The sequence below is a fragment of the Heptranchias perlo genome, chromosome 39 (assembly GCF_035084215.1).
Source record: "Heptranchias perlo isolate sHepPer1 chromosome 39, sHepPer1.hap1, whole genome shotgun sequence".
NCBI lineage: Eukaryota > Metazoa > Chordata > Chondrichthyes > Hexanchiformes > Hexanchidae > Heptranchias > Heptranchias perlo.
The window spans coordinates 11,916,759-11,932,471 of NC_090363.1; the positions used below are offsets into that span (position 1 = coordinate 11,916,759).

General features: G+C 48.0%; 1 protein-coding gene across 4 annotated transcripts in view; it reads left to right on the forward strand.

Annotated features, from left to right (window-relative positions):
• Positions 1-15,713, forward strand: part of LOC137305246 (ral guanine nucleotide dissociation stimulator-like) — a 137,628-nt gene that overhangs the window by 61,310 nt on the left and 60,605 nt on the right. For 3 of the 4 annotated variants that reach the window (XM_067974091.1, XM_067974092.1, XM_067974093.1), the window contains 3 exons: positions 11,332-11,525; positions 13,799-13,873; positions 14,813-14,991. In XM_067974091.1, the coding sequence (XP_067830192.1) occupies positions 11,332-11,525; positions 13,799-13,873; positions 14,813-14,991 (448 nt within the window). Of the gene's footprint in view, positions 1-10,200; positions 11,526-13,798; positions 13,874-14,812; positions 14,992-15,713 lie in introns of all 4 variants that reach the window. The other variant, XM_067974094.1, reaches the window with a different exon arrangement.

The window sequence follows — 15,713 nt, forward strand, 5'->3', positions numbered from 1 at the left end:
CAGGCAGACTGATCACCAAGTGGGACCTCCCTACGTTCTACTTAACGAAAGAATCCCATCAAAATTCTAAAGTAGCGGGGGTTAGCCAAGCCACAGTGGCTGCTTCAGCCCCCGAGGTGCCATTAAGGAGCCAGACTGCCTGATTCACCTGCAAACAGGGCCCTGGAGGACTGCATAGCTGCCTGGGTTAGAGGTTGGATTATCGAGCCTGCCCTGCGGGATAGGCTTGCTTCCAATCTCACAGCCCAAGGCCTGCTTTTTCTTGGAATGCATCTCAACCTCCGAAAAGGCTCTGCTTGCAACCCCACCCCTACCCCACTTCCTCAAAAGGGGTAGTTGGTCATTAAATACCTGGGGGGGGGGGACCTGTTTCTGGCTGGGGCGGAGATCACCTCATGCAAAAGGTCGGTACTGCATGACATTAATTCGGGCCAGAGTGATCTCCTGGGCTAGTTTCTTGTGAATCCCCGATTTTCATCGTTCCACCATTGGCGGCCATGCCTTCAGCTGCCGAAGCTCTGGAATTCCCTCCCTAAACCTCTCCGCCTCTCTTTCCTCCTTTAAGACGCTCCTTAAAACCTACCTCTTTGACCAAGCCTGTCCTAACACCTCCTTATGTGGCTCGGTGTCAAATTTTTGTTTGATAAATCGCTCCTGTGAAGCGCCTTGGGACGTTTTACTACGTTAAAGGCGCTATATAAATGCAAGTTGTTGCTGTTTCGATCGCCTAAGTTGTGGGGGGGGGGGGTTAGGGGGGGTGTCAGAGAGGAATTTCCCAGATTGACCTGTTATTTTTCTTAATCTGGCCTCTTGCCTCTCCCAGTAGGGGATTTCAACTGCCTGAATATTAACTGGGATACAAACAGTGTGAATAGTATAGAGGGCGCAGAATTCTTAAGTTGCGTACAGGAAAATTTTAGCTATGATGACAGATTGGATAGGCTGGGGTTGTTTTCCTTGGAACAGAGGAGGCTGAGGGGTGATTTAATTGAGGCATACAAAATTATGAGGGGCCTTGACAGAGTGGATAGGAAGGACCTATTTCCCTTAGCGGAGGGGTCAATAACCAGGGGGCATAGATTTAAAGTGATTGGTAGAAGGATTAGAGTGGAAATTAGGAAAACATTTTTCACCCAGAGGGTGGTGAGGGTCTGGAACTCACTGCCTGAGAGGGTGGTAGAGGCAGAAACCCTCAACTCATTTAAAAAATACCTGGATGTGCACCTGAAGAGCCGTGACCTGCAGGGCTACGGACCAAAGGCGGGAAAGTGGGATTAGGCCGGGAGGCTCCTTCCTCAGCCGGCGCGGACACGATGGGCCGAATGGCCTCCTTCTGTGCCGTCAATTTTCGACGATTGCTCTGATTCTAGGTCACATGGGGTGGGGGGGTCACATGGAGTGTATATATCGTGAGGCACAAGGTATCACGATTGTGTGGGACAGGCTGGATGGACCAAAGGGCCTTTTCCTGTCCCTCATTGTTGATATGTTCGTAGGAGGTGAAATTCGTCTTTGGGCGGCAGCGCAAAAATCGGGCGATAGTGCATCGGCCGCCTGTTTTACAACCCGCACGGTTTTCTTTTAAATAGGGAGGCGGGTATAGCAGCCCTATCACCGTTTTGAGGCCCCACCAGAGATGAGTTTCACCCCCACCCTGGTTTGTATCTTTGAGCCGGTAGACTGATTTCCCATGTAAAGTCTACCTTTTGAAGTAACTATTTTGAGAAACTAGGCCTCGAGGGACAATACGACAATATTATTGAGTAGAATGGGCCCATACTCGCTCTCGAGGCAGTACAAAGAAGGTTCACTCGGTTAATCCCGGGGATGAGGGGGTGGACATATGAGGAGAGGTTGAGTAGATTGGGACTCTACTCATTGGAGTTCAGAAGAATGAGAGGCGATCCTATTGAAACATATAAGATTGTGAAGGGGCTTGATCGGGTGGATGCGGTAAGGATGTTCCCAAGGATGGGTGAAACTAGAACTAGGGGGCATAATCTTAGAATAAGGGGCTGCTCTTTCAAAACTGAGATGAGGAGAAACTTCTTCACTCAGAGGGTAGTAGGTCTGTGGAATTTGCTGCCCCAGGAAGCTGTGGAAGCTACATCATTAAATAAATTTAAAACAGAAATAGACAGTTTCCTAGAAGTAAAGGGAATTAGGGGTTACGGGGAGCGGGCAGGAAATTGGACATGAATTTAGATTTGAGGTTAGGATCAGATCAGCCATGATCTTATTGAATGGCGGAGCAGGCTCGAGGGGCCGATTGGCCTACTCCTGCTCCTATTTCTTATGTTCTTATGTTCTTACTCTCTGGAGTTTAGAAGAATGAGAGGTGATCTCATTGAAACATAGAAGATTCTGAGGGGGCTTGACAGGGCAGATGCTGAGAGGATGTTCCCCCTGGCTGGAGAGTCTAGAACCAGAGGGGACAGTTGCAGGATAAGGGGTCGGCCATTTCAGACTGAGATGAGGAAAAATTTCTTCACTCAGAGGGTGGTGAATCTTTGGAATTCTCTGCCCCAGAGGGCTGTGGAGGCTCAATCGTTGAGTGTATTGAAAACTGAGATCGATAGATTTTTGGGGGGGTGATCTTAAACCCCAAGAACGGGTGGATTGGGGGCGGGTGGGAGTTGAAAATAGTTGTTTTTTGGGTCGCGACCGCAACCCGGCTTTATTTCCGGGTTTAATCTTGGCGCGGAAAATTCCAGGCTTCCCACTGGGGAGCGCAAAGTCCGAAAATTTTGCTGTTGCGACCCAAAGAAACAACTATTTTCAACTCCCCCCAGCCCGCCCCCAACCCACCTGTTCTTGGGGGTTAAAATCACCCCCTTGGACTCTAAAGGAATCAAGGGATATGACGATCGGGCAGGAAAGTGGAGTTGAGGTCGGTGATCAGCCAAGATCTTATTGAATGGCGGAGCAGGCTCGAGGCCTACTCCTGCTCCTATTTCTTATGTTCTTATACTAAAGCATTTCCTATCCCTTCAGCAAAACACTCGTCGTTAGTCACTAAACTCGAGTCCATTAATGGCGGGGAGGGGGTAATTTTAACCGGGCTGACCAGGTGGGAAACCCAGGGGATCGGGTGGAACACTGGTTTTTCTCCCCGCTCAATATTGCTTTTCACTGACTTCGATGGAGAGTAAAATCGGGGCGGGACTTAAAACCAACGTTCCGCTCGATCCCGTTAATTTCCCGACCGGCCGGTTGGGTTAAAATTGCAAGAAAAGGGAGAAAAAATCCACGAGTGCGGGAACTAAAATCTGTAACCTGCACGATTCCCTGTCAATTCCAAAGTGGCTTCAAAAGGGGGACTGGAACAGATGAAGAACGATGACAGGAACGTAGGAGACAGGAGGAGGCCATTCAGCCCCTCGATCCTGCTCCGCCATTCAATTAGATCATGGCTGATCTGTATCTTAACTCCATCTACCCGCCTTGGTTCCGTAATCCTTAATATCTTTACCCCACAATCATCTATCAATCTCAGTTTTGAAGTTTTCAATTTGGGGCGGAGAGAGTTCCAGATTTCCACTCCCAGCTGCATAGTACAGAAACTGGTCCGTCATAGTTAAAGCACATGGTGTGAGGGCATGGAGAATCAAGGTGAACAGTCAGAAACTGGTCAGCGCTATTCTGCCGTCTGACTGTCGGCGGGGGGGAGTGGGTTCTGTGGACTACAGCCCTTCCCCTACGCATCTGGACATTCCGCACACACGCACGCACAGGCGGCTTCAGCTCCGGGGGGGGGCTAGGGGTCTCGGTGGGTGCCTGGCCATGTCTCCCCACCTCAGCAGGTGGGCCCTGAGATTCCGCAGGGGTCCTCCCGAGCTTCCTGTCGCAATTTCAGCGGGGAAACATCGAGTTACGTCGAAACTACAGAACAGAAACAGGCCATTCGGCCCAACTGGTCCATGCTGGTGTTTATGCTCCGCACGAGCCTCCTCCCTCCCTACTTCATCTAACCTCATCAGCATATCCTTCTATTCCTTTCTCCCTCATGTGTTTATCTAGCTTCCCCTTAAATGCATCGATGCTATTCGCCTCAGTTACTCCTTGTGGTAGCAAGTTCCACATTCTTGCCACTCCCGAGAAGGGAGAAGGCTGAGGGGTGAACTGATGGAGGTCTTTAAGATAATGGAAGGGTTTGATAGGGTAGACGTAGAGAAAATGTTTCCACTTGTGGGGGAGTCCAAAACTAGAGGTCATCAACATAAAATAGTCACTAATAAATCCAATAGGGAATTCAGGAGAAACTTCTTTACCCAAAGGGGGTTAGATTGTGGAACTCGCTACCACAAGGAGTAGTTGAGGCCAATAGCATTGATGCATTTAAGGAGAAGTTATATAAACACATGAGGGAGAAAGGAAAAGAAAGATATGCTGATAGGGTTAGATGAAGTCGGGTGGGAGGAGGCTCGTGTGGAGCATAAAGGCAGGCATAGACAAGTTGGGCCGAATGGCCTGTTTCTGTGCTGTAGAGTCTATGTAACAATGTAAAGAATTTTCTCCTGAATTCCTTATTGGATTTATTAGCAACTATCTTATATTTATGACCTCTAGTTTTGGACTCCCCCCACAAGTGGAAACATCTTCTCTATGTCTCCCCTACCAAACCCTTTCATAATCTTAAAGACCTCTATCAGGTCACCCCTCAGCTTTCTCCTTTGTAAAGAGGATATCCTTTGTAAGGATATCCTCTCAGTTCTGGTGTCTTCCTTGTGAATCATTTTTGCACCCTCTCCAATGCCTCTACATCCTTTCTATAATACGGAGACCAGGACTGTGCACAATACTCCAAGTGTGGTCTAACCAAGGTTCTAGACAAGTTTAACATAATTTCTCTGCTTTTCAATTCTATCCCTCTAGAGATGAACTCTGGTGCTTAATTTGCCCTTTTCATGGCCTCATTAACCTGCGGCACGACTTTTAGAAACACCCAGAGACAGGGCTAAAATTGTCCATTTTGACACCGTTTGTCCGGACTTGCTGCCGGAGTCCTGACAACAGATTCGCAAGAGTCCCGTGGAATTTCAGGGCCACCGTCTTTAAGCCAGCGACAATCGCTCGGTGTTCTCCGGCAGGAGATTGGCGCAACTCCCCAGAGAAATGGCTAAAAATGGCCGTTTACGCCCTGGGCATGGGCGGGGTAGGGAGTTGTAGAGTGGGGGGTGTTGAGTGTTTTAAGAACCCCAAAGCTTCTATGATTTTCATCAGACCACTCCTTCTTTTGAACGAACTTGCATTGGACCACTTCACGTTGGCTCCCAGTCCAGCAACGACTCGATCTTAAAATTCTCATCCTTGTTTTCAAATCCCTCCCTGGCCTCACTCCTCCCGATCTCTGTAACCTCCTCCAGCCCTACAACCCTCCGAGACCTCTGTGCTCCTCCAATTCCGGCCTCTTGCACATCCCCGATTTTCATCGCTGTGCCATTGGCGGCCGTGCCTTCAGCTGCCGAGGGGCTAAGCTCTTGAATTTGGAACTTGGAAGTTTAGTGAACAGTGAGGAGGATAGTGATAGACTTCAAGAGGACTTAGACAGGCTGGTGGAATGGGCGGACACGTGGCAGATGAAATTTAATGCAGAGAAGTGCGAAGTGATGCATTTTGGTAGGAAGAGCGAGGAGAGGCAATATAAACTAAATGGTACAATTCTAAAGGGGGTGCAGGAACAGAGAGATCTGGGGGTATATGTGCACAAATAGTTGAAGGTGGCAGGGCAGGTTGAGAAAGCAGTTAAAAAAGCATATGGGATCATGGGCTTTATAAATCGAGGTATAGAGCACAAAAGCAAGGAAGTTTTGATGAACCTTCATAAAACACTGGTTCGGTCACAACTGGAATATTGTGTCCAATTCTGGGCACCACACTTTAGGAAGGATGTGAAGGCCTTAGAGAGGGCGCAGAAGAGATTTACTAGAATGGTTCCAGGGATGAGGGACATCAATTACATGGATAGACTGGAGAAGCTGGGGTTGTTCTCCTTAGAGCAGAGAAGGTTGAGAAGAGATTTAATAGAGGTGTACAAAATCATGAGGGGTCTAGACAGAGTAGATAGAGAGAAACCGTTCCCATTGGCAGAAGGATCAAGAACCCAGAAGGTGATTGACAAAAGGACCAAAGGCGACATGAGGAAAAGCTTTTTTACACAGCGAGTGGCCATAATCTAGAATGCGCTTCCTGAGGGGGTGGTGGAGGCAGATTCAATTGCGGCTTTCAAAAGGGAATTGGATCAGTTCTTGAATGAGAAAAATTTGCAGGGCTCCGGGGAAAGGGCGGAGAGTGGGACTAGCTGGATTGCTCTTGCAGAGAGCCGGCATGGGCCCGACGGGCCGAACGGTCTCCTTCTGTGCTGTAGCCATTCTATGATTCTATTCCGTCCCTAAACCTCTACGCCTCTCTCTCCTCCTCTCAGTCGCCTCCTTAAAACCTGCCTCTTTGACCAAGCTTTTGGTCACCTGGCCTAACATCTCCTTATGTGGCTCGGTGTCAGATTTTGTCTGATAATCGCTCCTGTTGAGCGCCTCGGGGCGTTTTACAATGTTAAAGGCGCTATATAAATGCAAGTTCTTGCTGCTGTTGTTGATAGAACAGAGAAAGAATGGACTATCTCCCAGAGCTGGTCAGTTCCGCAGCTCGACCAGTGATAACCAATTAGTTGGGCTTGTGCTTCTAAAAGTTCACCGGGATATTGCAGTCAACAGTAGCAAAGTTATTGATAGACCAGCGATATTTTTTTATTCGTTCATGGGATGTGGGCATCGCTGGCGAGGCCGGCATTTATTGCCCATCCCTAATTGCCCTTGAGAAGGTGGTGGTGAGCCGCCTTCTTGAACCGCTGCAGTCCGTGTGGTGAAGGTTCTCCCACAGTGCTGTTAGGAAGGGAGTTCCAGGATTTTGACCCAGCGACGATGAAGGAACGGCGATACATTTCGGGATGGTGTGTGACTTGGAGGGGAACGTGCAGGTGGTGTTGTTCCCATGTGCCTGCTGCCCTTGTCCTTCTAGGTGGTAGAGGTCGCGGGTTTGGGAGGTGCTGTCGAAGAAGCCTTGGCGAGTTGCTGCAGTGCATCCTGTGGATGGTACACACTGCAGCCACGGTGCGCCGGTGGTGAAGGGAGTGCATGTTTAGGGCGGTGGATGGGGTGCCAATCAAGCGGGCTGCTTTGCCCTGGATGGTGTCGAGCTTCTTGAGTGTTTCTATTTGAATCTTATTGTGAAGTTCCTATTTGAAAAACAGACCTTTTGAAGTAGTTTGGTGGGTTTGAAGAGCTCATATCTGAACCCGTCCCCTGAAAACAAATCCTCCCTACGCCACTGGTTTGCGTCATTTCTGCAAGGTTCCCGCTGATCTTCGGCCAAAGTTACGATGGGGGAGGACGGGAGACCCTGGCGGAAATTCTCCTCCGGTAACGTTTTGTCCTAACAATGCAAGACCTCAAGAGCGGGAATGTGGGGAGAGAGCGGGAATATGGTATCGAGATCAGAGGATCAGCCATGATCATATTGAATGGCGGAGCAGGCTCGAAGGGCCGAATGGCCCACTCCTGCTCCTATTTTCTATGTTTCTATGTTTCATCACAACAGCAATAGTTGACGAGGCAATTTTCTGTGGGCCCCCCCACCCTTCTTGATGCCCGAGGAACGTGCCCAGGCTGCCTGTGCGTTAGGCCCGCCCTTGCTGACGTGACACGCTGACGTTTCTCACCCTGTACCTGAGGAAGGAAGATGGATTCAAATCCCCCACTCCGGAGACTTGAGCACACAATCCAGGCCGACACTCCCAGTGCCAGTACTGAGGGAGCGCTGCACTGTCGGAGGTGCCGTCTTTCAGATGAGACGTTAAACCGAGGGCCCCGTCTGCCCCTCTCAGGTGGATGTAAAAGATCCCACGGCCACTATTTCGAAGAAGAGCAGGGGGAGTTCTCCCCGGTGTCCTGGCCAACGTTTATCCCTTAACCAACATCACTAAAACAGATTATCTGACCATTATCACTTTGCTGTTTGTGGGATCTTGCTGTGCGCAAATTGGCTTCCATGTTTCCGACAGTGACTACACTTCAAAAAATACTTCATTGGCTGTAAAGCGCTTTGGGACGTCCTGAAGTCGTGAAAGGCACTATATAAATGCAAGTTTGTACTTTTCTTTCTTTGATGTTACCTAACCTTTGTTGATTCATCTCTTTCTCCTGTTCTGGTTACCCTTCCACTACTGGCTTTCACTTAGCCTTTTCAATTAAAAAGAACCTTAATGATTGATTCGAGAGTGGCAGTGAGAGAGACCAGGGAACAGGTTAAGAAAGTACTTGCATTTATATTGGGCCTTTCATGCTCTCAGGACAGAACCAAAGTTCCTCACAGTCAACTTTTTGAAGTGTGGTCACTGTTGCGGGCCAGCACGGCAGTCGATTTGCGCACAGCAAGCTCCCACAGACAGCAATGAGATAAATGACCAGTTTTGGTGATGTTGTTGACCAGGGCACCAGGGGAACTTTTCTGCAACTCTTCCAATCGTACCATGGGATCTTTCATGTCCGCCTGAGCGAGCAGACGTCCCATGTGGAAGACAATGCAGCATTCCCTCAGGACTGCCCTGGAGTGTCTGTCTAGCTCATGTGCTCGTTGAAGCCTGACCCGCGCCAAGCTGACACTTAACGCTCTGCTGGGATAAACAGTTGGTTAAAAAAAGAATTCCGTCTCGTGATCAAGTCATTGGGACACACCCATCGCCATCCCACCCTTCCCCCCTGGCCACAACACGTTTGGAGCTGCTCTTTGCTCATGTGTAACCAGACTCCACTATGCTTTGTGTCTGATTTGCATTGGCATTTTGGCAAAATGGTAAATCGAGCTGAGGAGCTTTGATTTGCATCAGGGGGAAGAATAGCTTCATTCATCGCGGCTCACTGCTTTCAGAGTCGCCCCTCGCACCTGCAGGAAGAGCTCGTTCAAGTTTAAACGTCAAGGGATCTGGATCGTAAAACTTTAGTCAGTGGATAATCATTGACTCCCAGCTCAGCCTCGCACTGTATCTCGATTCTGTCGTGGCCTCCGGCCACCCAGAGGAGAAGCAACATCTTGCATTTGTATCGGGCCTTTGTCGTACTAAAACGGCCCAAGGCGCTTCACGGGAGCGATTACAGAATCTGACACCGAGCCACGTAAGGAGATATTAGGACAGGTGACCAAAAGCTGGGTCAAGGAGGTGGGTTTTAAGGAACGTCTTAAAGGAGGAGAGAGAGGCGGAGAGGTTTAAGGAGGGAATTCCAGAGCTTAGGGCCTAGGCAGCTGAAGGCACGGCCGCCAATGGTGGAGCGATGAAAATCGGGGATGGACAAGAGGCCAGAATTGGAGGAGCGCAGAGATCTCACAGGGTTGTAGGCCTGAAGGAGATCACAGAGATATGGAGGACGAGGCCATGGCAGGATTTATTAGCGACTATTTTAAATTTATGATTCTCTCGTTTTGGACTCCCCCCACAAGTGGGAACATTTTCTCCCAGTCTACCCTATCAAACCCTTTCATTATCTTAAAGGCCTCTATCAGGTCACCCCTCAGCCTTCGCTTTTCTAGAGAAAAGAGTCCCAGCCTGCTCATCCTTTCCTGATAAGGATATCCTCTCAGTTCTGGTATCACCCCTGTGAATCTTTTTTACACCCTCTCCAATGCCTCTATATCCTTTATGTAATATGGAGACCAGAACCGTGCCCAATACTCCAAGTGTGGTCTAAACAAGGTGCTAGATAAGTTTGAGGTCATGAAAGGCACCATATAAATTCAAGTTCTTTCTTTCTATGACTCAATTGGATGATTCTTGACTGTCAAACAGCTTTTTTTCCCCAACTCCTATATTTTTATAACGAATAAACAGAAGTCGTCAAAGAATGTGTAAAAAAAAAGCACTCCATTTTTTGAATGCCCCGATGATTTTCTCTCCCTGGGGTTTTGCTCCCAGCAGTGTCCTGGAGATTAACCCTCAATCCCTGGAGACTCCAGGACAATCCAGGAAGGTTGGCAACCCTTAGAACCCTAGAAGGCCCCGGCACGGCAAAGGACGAGACCACGGCCTCCTGCGTGCGAGGAGCTCGGGCGAAACCAGTTTAAAAACAGCAAAACTCTTCATTCGTACTTCAATGCGGATTAAACCACTGCGACTTAATTACTCCTTGCTTTTTCAAACTGTGGGGCCAGACTCCCCGGAGGGAGTGATCGTCTGCTCGTTACGTGCTGCGTCTCCTGAGGGTTTTCTCCGTCGGTTAAAGGAGCGCGTTCACCCTTTCAGCCAGAGGCAACGTTGTCAAGCAGAGGGAGGTGAAATGGGACACGGGCGGGGGGGGGGGGGGAAACGCAAAACAGGGGGGGCCTCGAAATCTGTCGCCTGTTACGCCCTCCGCCCGATATTCAGTGCTACTGAAGCCAACGGAACTGAGTCGCGGGCGGAACGTATAGTGGGCGACAGATTTTGATACTTGCCACATCCGATTTCACCCACTTCGTGTCACAACACCAGACGGCCAGAGGAATACCGATAGCCCCCCTCCCCCGCCCTGCCATCCCCTCCGCCCTTTTGTAAAGTACTTTCTCCCCCACCCCCTTTCTGAAGCCTCCCCTACAGCTCACACACCTCTGGGTAGCTGGGCCTCTGCTGTTTGGACTCAGTATTCGGGCCCTGTACTGGGACACGCTTTTGATCAATTTAGGTAAAGGTTTTTTTCCCCCCCTCAACAATCGCAGCCAAATCAGTGGTAACTGCAGAGTGTCGGGCCCTGATTCTCCTTTTTCTTTCATGGGATGTGGGCGTCGCTGGCAAGGCCGGCATTTATTGCCCATCCACTAATTGCCCTTGAGAAGGTGGTGGTGAGCCACCTTCTTGAACATCTGAGTTCAGAGGGCAATTAAGAATCAACCACATTGCTGTGGGCCTGGAGTCACATATAGGCCAGACTGGGTAAGGATGGCAGGTTTCCTTCCCTAAAGGGCATTAGTGAACCAGATGGATTTTTAACAGTAGTTTCATGGCCATCATTTATTTTATTCCAGATTTTTATTTAATTAATTGAATTTAAATTCCCCAGCTGCCATGGCGGGATTTGAACTCATGACTTCGAGAATATGAGTCTAGGCCTACTGGATTATTAGTCCAGTAACAGAGCCACTATGCTACCGTACCCGATTATCAAAGGCCCTTAGCATTGCTTCATGGGTTGCTCCAACGTGTGGCGCTCCCCATGCCACCAACCCAGTCTGTCCCCATCCTTCCTGATTAACCTTTCCCCCTCTTGTCACCTTTATGTGTTTCCCTTTGCGGTTTGTGCCCGCCAGGTAGAAAATGAGCTGGCCGGCACCACCTGTGAGACGGTCAAAATCCGATCGATCAAGTTCGGGACCCTTGAGAAGATTGTTCAGCACCTGCTCGAGGCCTTTGAATGCGGCGACCCCTCCTACGTCTCAGTCTTCCTCGCCACGTACCGAACCTTCACCACCACCCAGGAAGTTCTGCAGCTTCTGCTCGACAGGTAGGCAAATACCGTGGAATCTTATCCAACTCCCTTTCGAAAGTTGTTGGTGAATCTGCTTCCACCGCCCTTTCAGGCAGCGCGTTCCAGATCAGAACAACTCGCTGCGTAAAAAACAATTCTCCCCACCTCGCTTCTGCTTCTCTTGCCAATTAACACTATATTAATATATCACTGATTTCTTTTAATTCATTCAGTAACGTGGTGTTATTAGTGGTTACGTTGCATTGACACCTTCATTGTTACATCATTGTTGGTGATGTTTACAATTTATCACATGTCACACCAAACACCAGCATCATTACCACCATTATATTCATACCAGTGACACAACATCCATATTAGTGAAGTTTCATTAATATTTCAATATCAATAACATCACATAAAAACCAATGATATGAGATTAATATTAATGTCATTGCATCATTCATAGTGATTTTACATTAGTAGCAGTAACATTATATTCAGCTTGCTGGTGTCACATTCACACCAGTAATATTATATCAATAATAGTGATGTTACATTAATGCAAGTGACGTTATAGCAATACCAGGGATGCTGTATTAATACCACTGATGCTGTAATAATACTAGCGATGTTTTATTAATACCAGTGATGCTGTATTAATACCACTGATGCTGTAATAATACTAGCGATGTTTTATTAATACCAGTGATGCTGTATTAATACCAGTGATGTTACATCAATACCAGTGATGCTGTATTAATATCACTGATGCTGTAATAATACTAGCGATGTTTTATTAATACCAGTGATGCTGTATTAATACCAGTGATGTTACATCAATACCAGTGATGCTGTATTAATACCACTGATGCTGTATTAATACTAGCGATGTTTTATTAATACCAGTGATGCTGTATTAATACTAGCGATGTTTTATTAATATCAGTGATGCTGTATTAATACCAGTGATGCTGTATTAATACCAGTGATGTTCTATTAATACCAGTGATGCTGTATTAATACCAGTGATGTTGTATTAATACCAGTGACATTACATTAATATTTCTGAGGTTCCATTGATATGTTGTGTTAACATCAGGAATGTAACACAAATATCACGAGTACTTAACATTTCTTTCTAACACTACTAAATTTTGTTATGAGAATAGCTTTCACCTGAGATAAAAAAGGATACATTAGCATCATGGTTATGTTACTGGCTGTGTTATTGGGTGTCTATCAGAGGCCTGAGCTAATAATCCAGAGAACGTGAGTTCAAATCCCACCATGGCGGTTTGAGAATTTGAATTCAGTGCAGAAAAATCTGGAAATAAAATTGCTGGTATCAGTAAAAGTTTATCGTTAAAAACCCTAATGTCCTTTAGGGAAGGAAACCTGCCGTCCTTACCCGGTCTGGGCCTATATGTGACTCCAGCCCCACACCAATGTGGTTGACTCGTAACTGTCCTCTGAAGTGGCCTCGCGAGCCACTCGGTCATATCAAAGCCGCTACAAAGATCGACCGATATCTTTGAATTCTCAAGACCACTCAGATTGGTTTGTTAAGGTATCACACCAGGGGCCATTTTCCTGTTGATTGAATAAAGTGTTGTGGAAGTTGGCCAAGGGAGCCAGGGTCACTTTCTAACTCTCAGGCTGTTACTGCAGGCTGAGTAAAATGTCTCCCTTTGTTTGTGCTGGTTGGACACATTTGGGAGTGCAGTCACAAACTCACGAGATCATAAGATGGGTTTTGATGAAAAAGGTCTTTCAACCATTTGATCTCATCCTTCCGAAATACCAGCCCTAACTGTCTCCCCCAACCCCCCTCCATCTCAACATCTTAAATGCTTGCAGTGTCCTGGCCTCAACCGCCCTTCCTCACAACCTGTACCAGCTGTGGAGCACCCTCTGTGAGGAGCTCAACGCAGGCACTTTTGGAAATTCAAGCTCGAGGTCAGTGTGCTCGGTTTTCAGGCCGGGCACGATTTTCCTGCTCCTTCAAATTGGCGCCAGCCTGATTTCAATAATTGGTCCGTGCAGGGGGCGTTGAGTGAGTCCGTGCCCAGGACCCTGTGCTGCTGGCATAGGTGCCAGCTTAATGCCAGTAACTGATGGGAGCAGTGGCCTTCGATTGGACGTGCACCCAGAGAGCCTTTATGCTGACGGCGCAGTTTCGTTCCACCTAATCGGCTCGGTGGGCCTGTTCCCGCACCCCATGCGCTACAGCTGCAGCTGATGCCAGCCTAATATTAATAACTGATCTGTCGTCAGTATGAAATGTCTCTGTGCTTGTGTCTATGCAGGTTAGAACATTTGAAGAGCGAAATAGGGGAAAGCGCAGATTGCTGTTCGTTAAATGATTGGGATCATCTCCGACAGTAAGTTTTTATGCCAACTTTCGCCTTGTTCGTTTGCTTATTAAGGGCTGTATTATCCTATACGCACGCAGATCCTCCTAACCAATGAGAGACCCTCCAGTTCCTCAAGTTTGGAAGGAAAGCTGATGGTGTTACATGACCATCAATTGTCACGAAAGAGAAAAGAACTTGCATTTGTATAGCGCCTTTCAGGACCTCAGGACGCCCCAAAGCGCTTTACAGCCAACGAAGTACTTCGCAGCTGTGGCTCAGGGGGTAGCACTCTTGCCTCTGAGTCAGAAGGTCATGGATTCAAGCACCACTCCAGACTCTTGATTTAGGCTGACAGTCCAGTGCAGTACTGAGGGAGTGCTGCACTGTCGGAGGTGCCGTCTTTCGGATGTGACATTAAACCGAGGCCCCATCCGCCCTCTCAGGTGGATGTGAAAGATCCCATGGCCACTATTTCGAAGAAGAGCAGGGGAGTTCTCCCTGGTGCCCTGGCCAATATTTGTCCCTCAACCAACATCACTAAAACAGATTATCTGTAATGGTCATTATCACATTGCTGTTTGTGGGATCTTGCTGTGCGCAAATTGGCTGCCGTGTTTCCTACGTTACAACAGCGACCACACTTCAAAAAAGAAGTACTTAATTGGCTGTAATGCATTTTGGGACATCCTGAGGCCCTCAAATGCAAGTTTTTCTTTCTTAAAACCCCTATGTCTTTAACAGAAGTTATGGCCTTCTCCCCAAATACTCCCTCCTACTCCTGCTTGGATTTGGGCTCCAACTGATGAGTGTCTGGCTGCGTTTGCCGCATTAAAGAGGCGCTATAAACGTAACTCATCGCAGTTGTTGAAGTCACCCTAACTCTTCTGGGTTAGGCATCCAATGCAGTTTTGTGGATCTCCAGGCAGTGATGCTGCTCCTCCTAACTTTCCTGCGTTCACGTTCCAGTGCTGCATCCTCTATCTTTTCCACGTGGCTGGAGCAATATTCCGAAGATTTTCAGGGCCTGGATGACGCCTGCTTGCAACGCCTGGTGCATTATATAAAACAGGAGTCTGGGGGCTCGGAACTCGAGCGTCGAGCTGTAGGTCTCCTGTCGACGGACGAGAAGTTGTCCAGCCGCGATGGTAAAATACCGACAAACATTACGTCCCCTTTTCTGTTTTCCGACTCTCGCTGGGATATAATTTGATATCCCAAATCCGCGACCTCTCCCACCGAGACGGACAAGGGCAGCAGGTGCATGGGAACACCATCACCTTCAAGTTCCCCTCCGAGTCAGGGACCATCGCGACTCGGAACATATATCGGCCGTCCCTTCAATATCCCTGGGTCAAAATCCTGGAACTCCCTAACTAACAACACTGTGGGGAGCACCTTCACCATGTGGACTGCAGCGGTTCAAGAAGATGGCCCACCACCACCTTCTCCAGCGTCAACTAGGAGATGGGCAATAAATGCCGGCCTTGCTCGCGATTCCCACGTCCCGAGAATTAATTTTAAAAAAAAATTCCCAGTGAAGGTGACCCCGTGATCGGGAATACTTGGGGGCAAAATCCCATTGTTCAAACAGCTTCCCCTCAAACTTTCAAGATAATGCATGGGATTGACCAAATTGATCCAGGCAAATTGTGAACCGTGACAAATATTATCACAGGTCAAGTTTAAAAATAAGAAAGTTAGGAATTCAAAGGAAGTACTTCTTAAAAAAGGTTAACTGAGTTGTGGACCCAAGATACCCTTTGATAATTGAGATCAAGAGGCAATCAGATGTGTTTCTGGAGAAATTGAGAACGTAGATGGGTTACATAGGAACATGGAGGAGGCCATTCAGCCCCTCGAGCCCGTT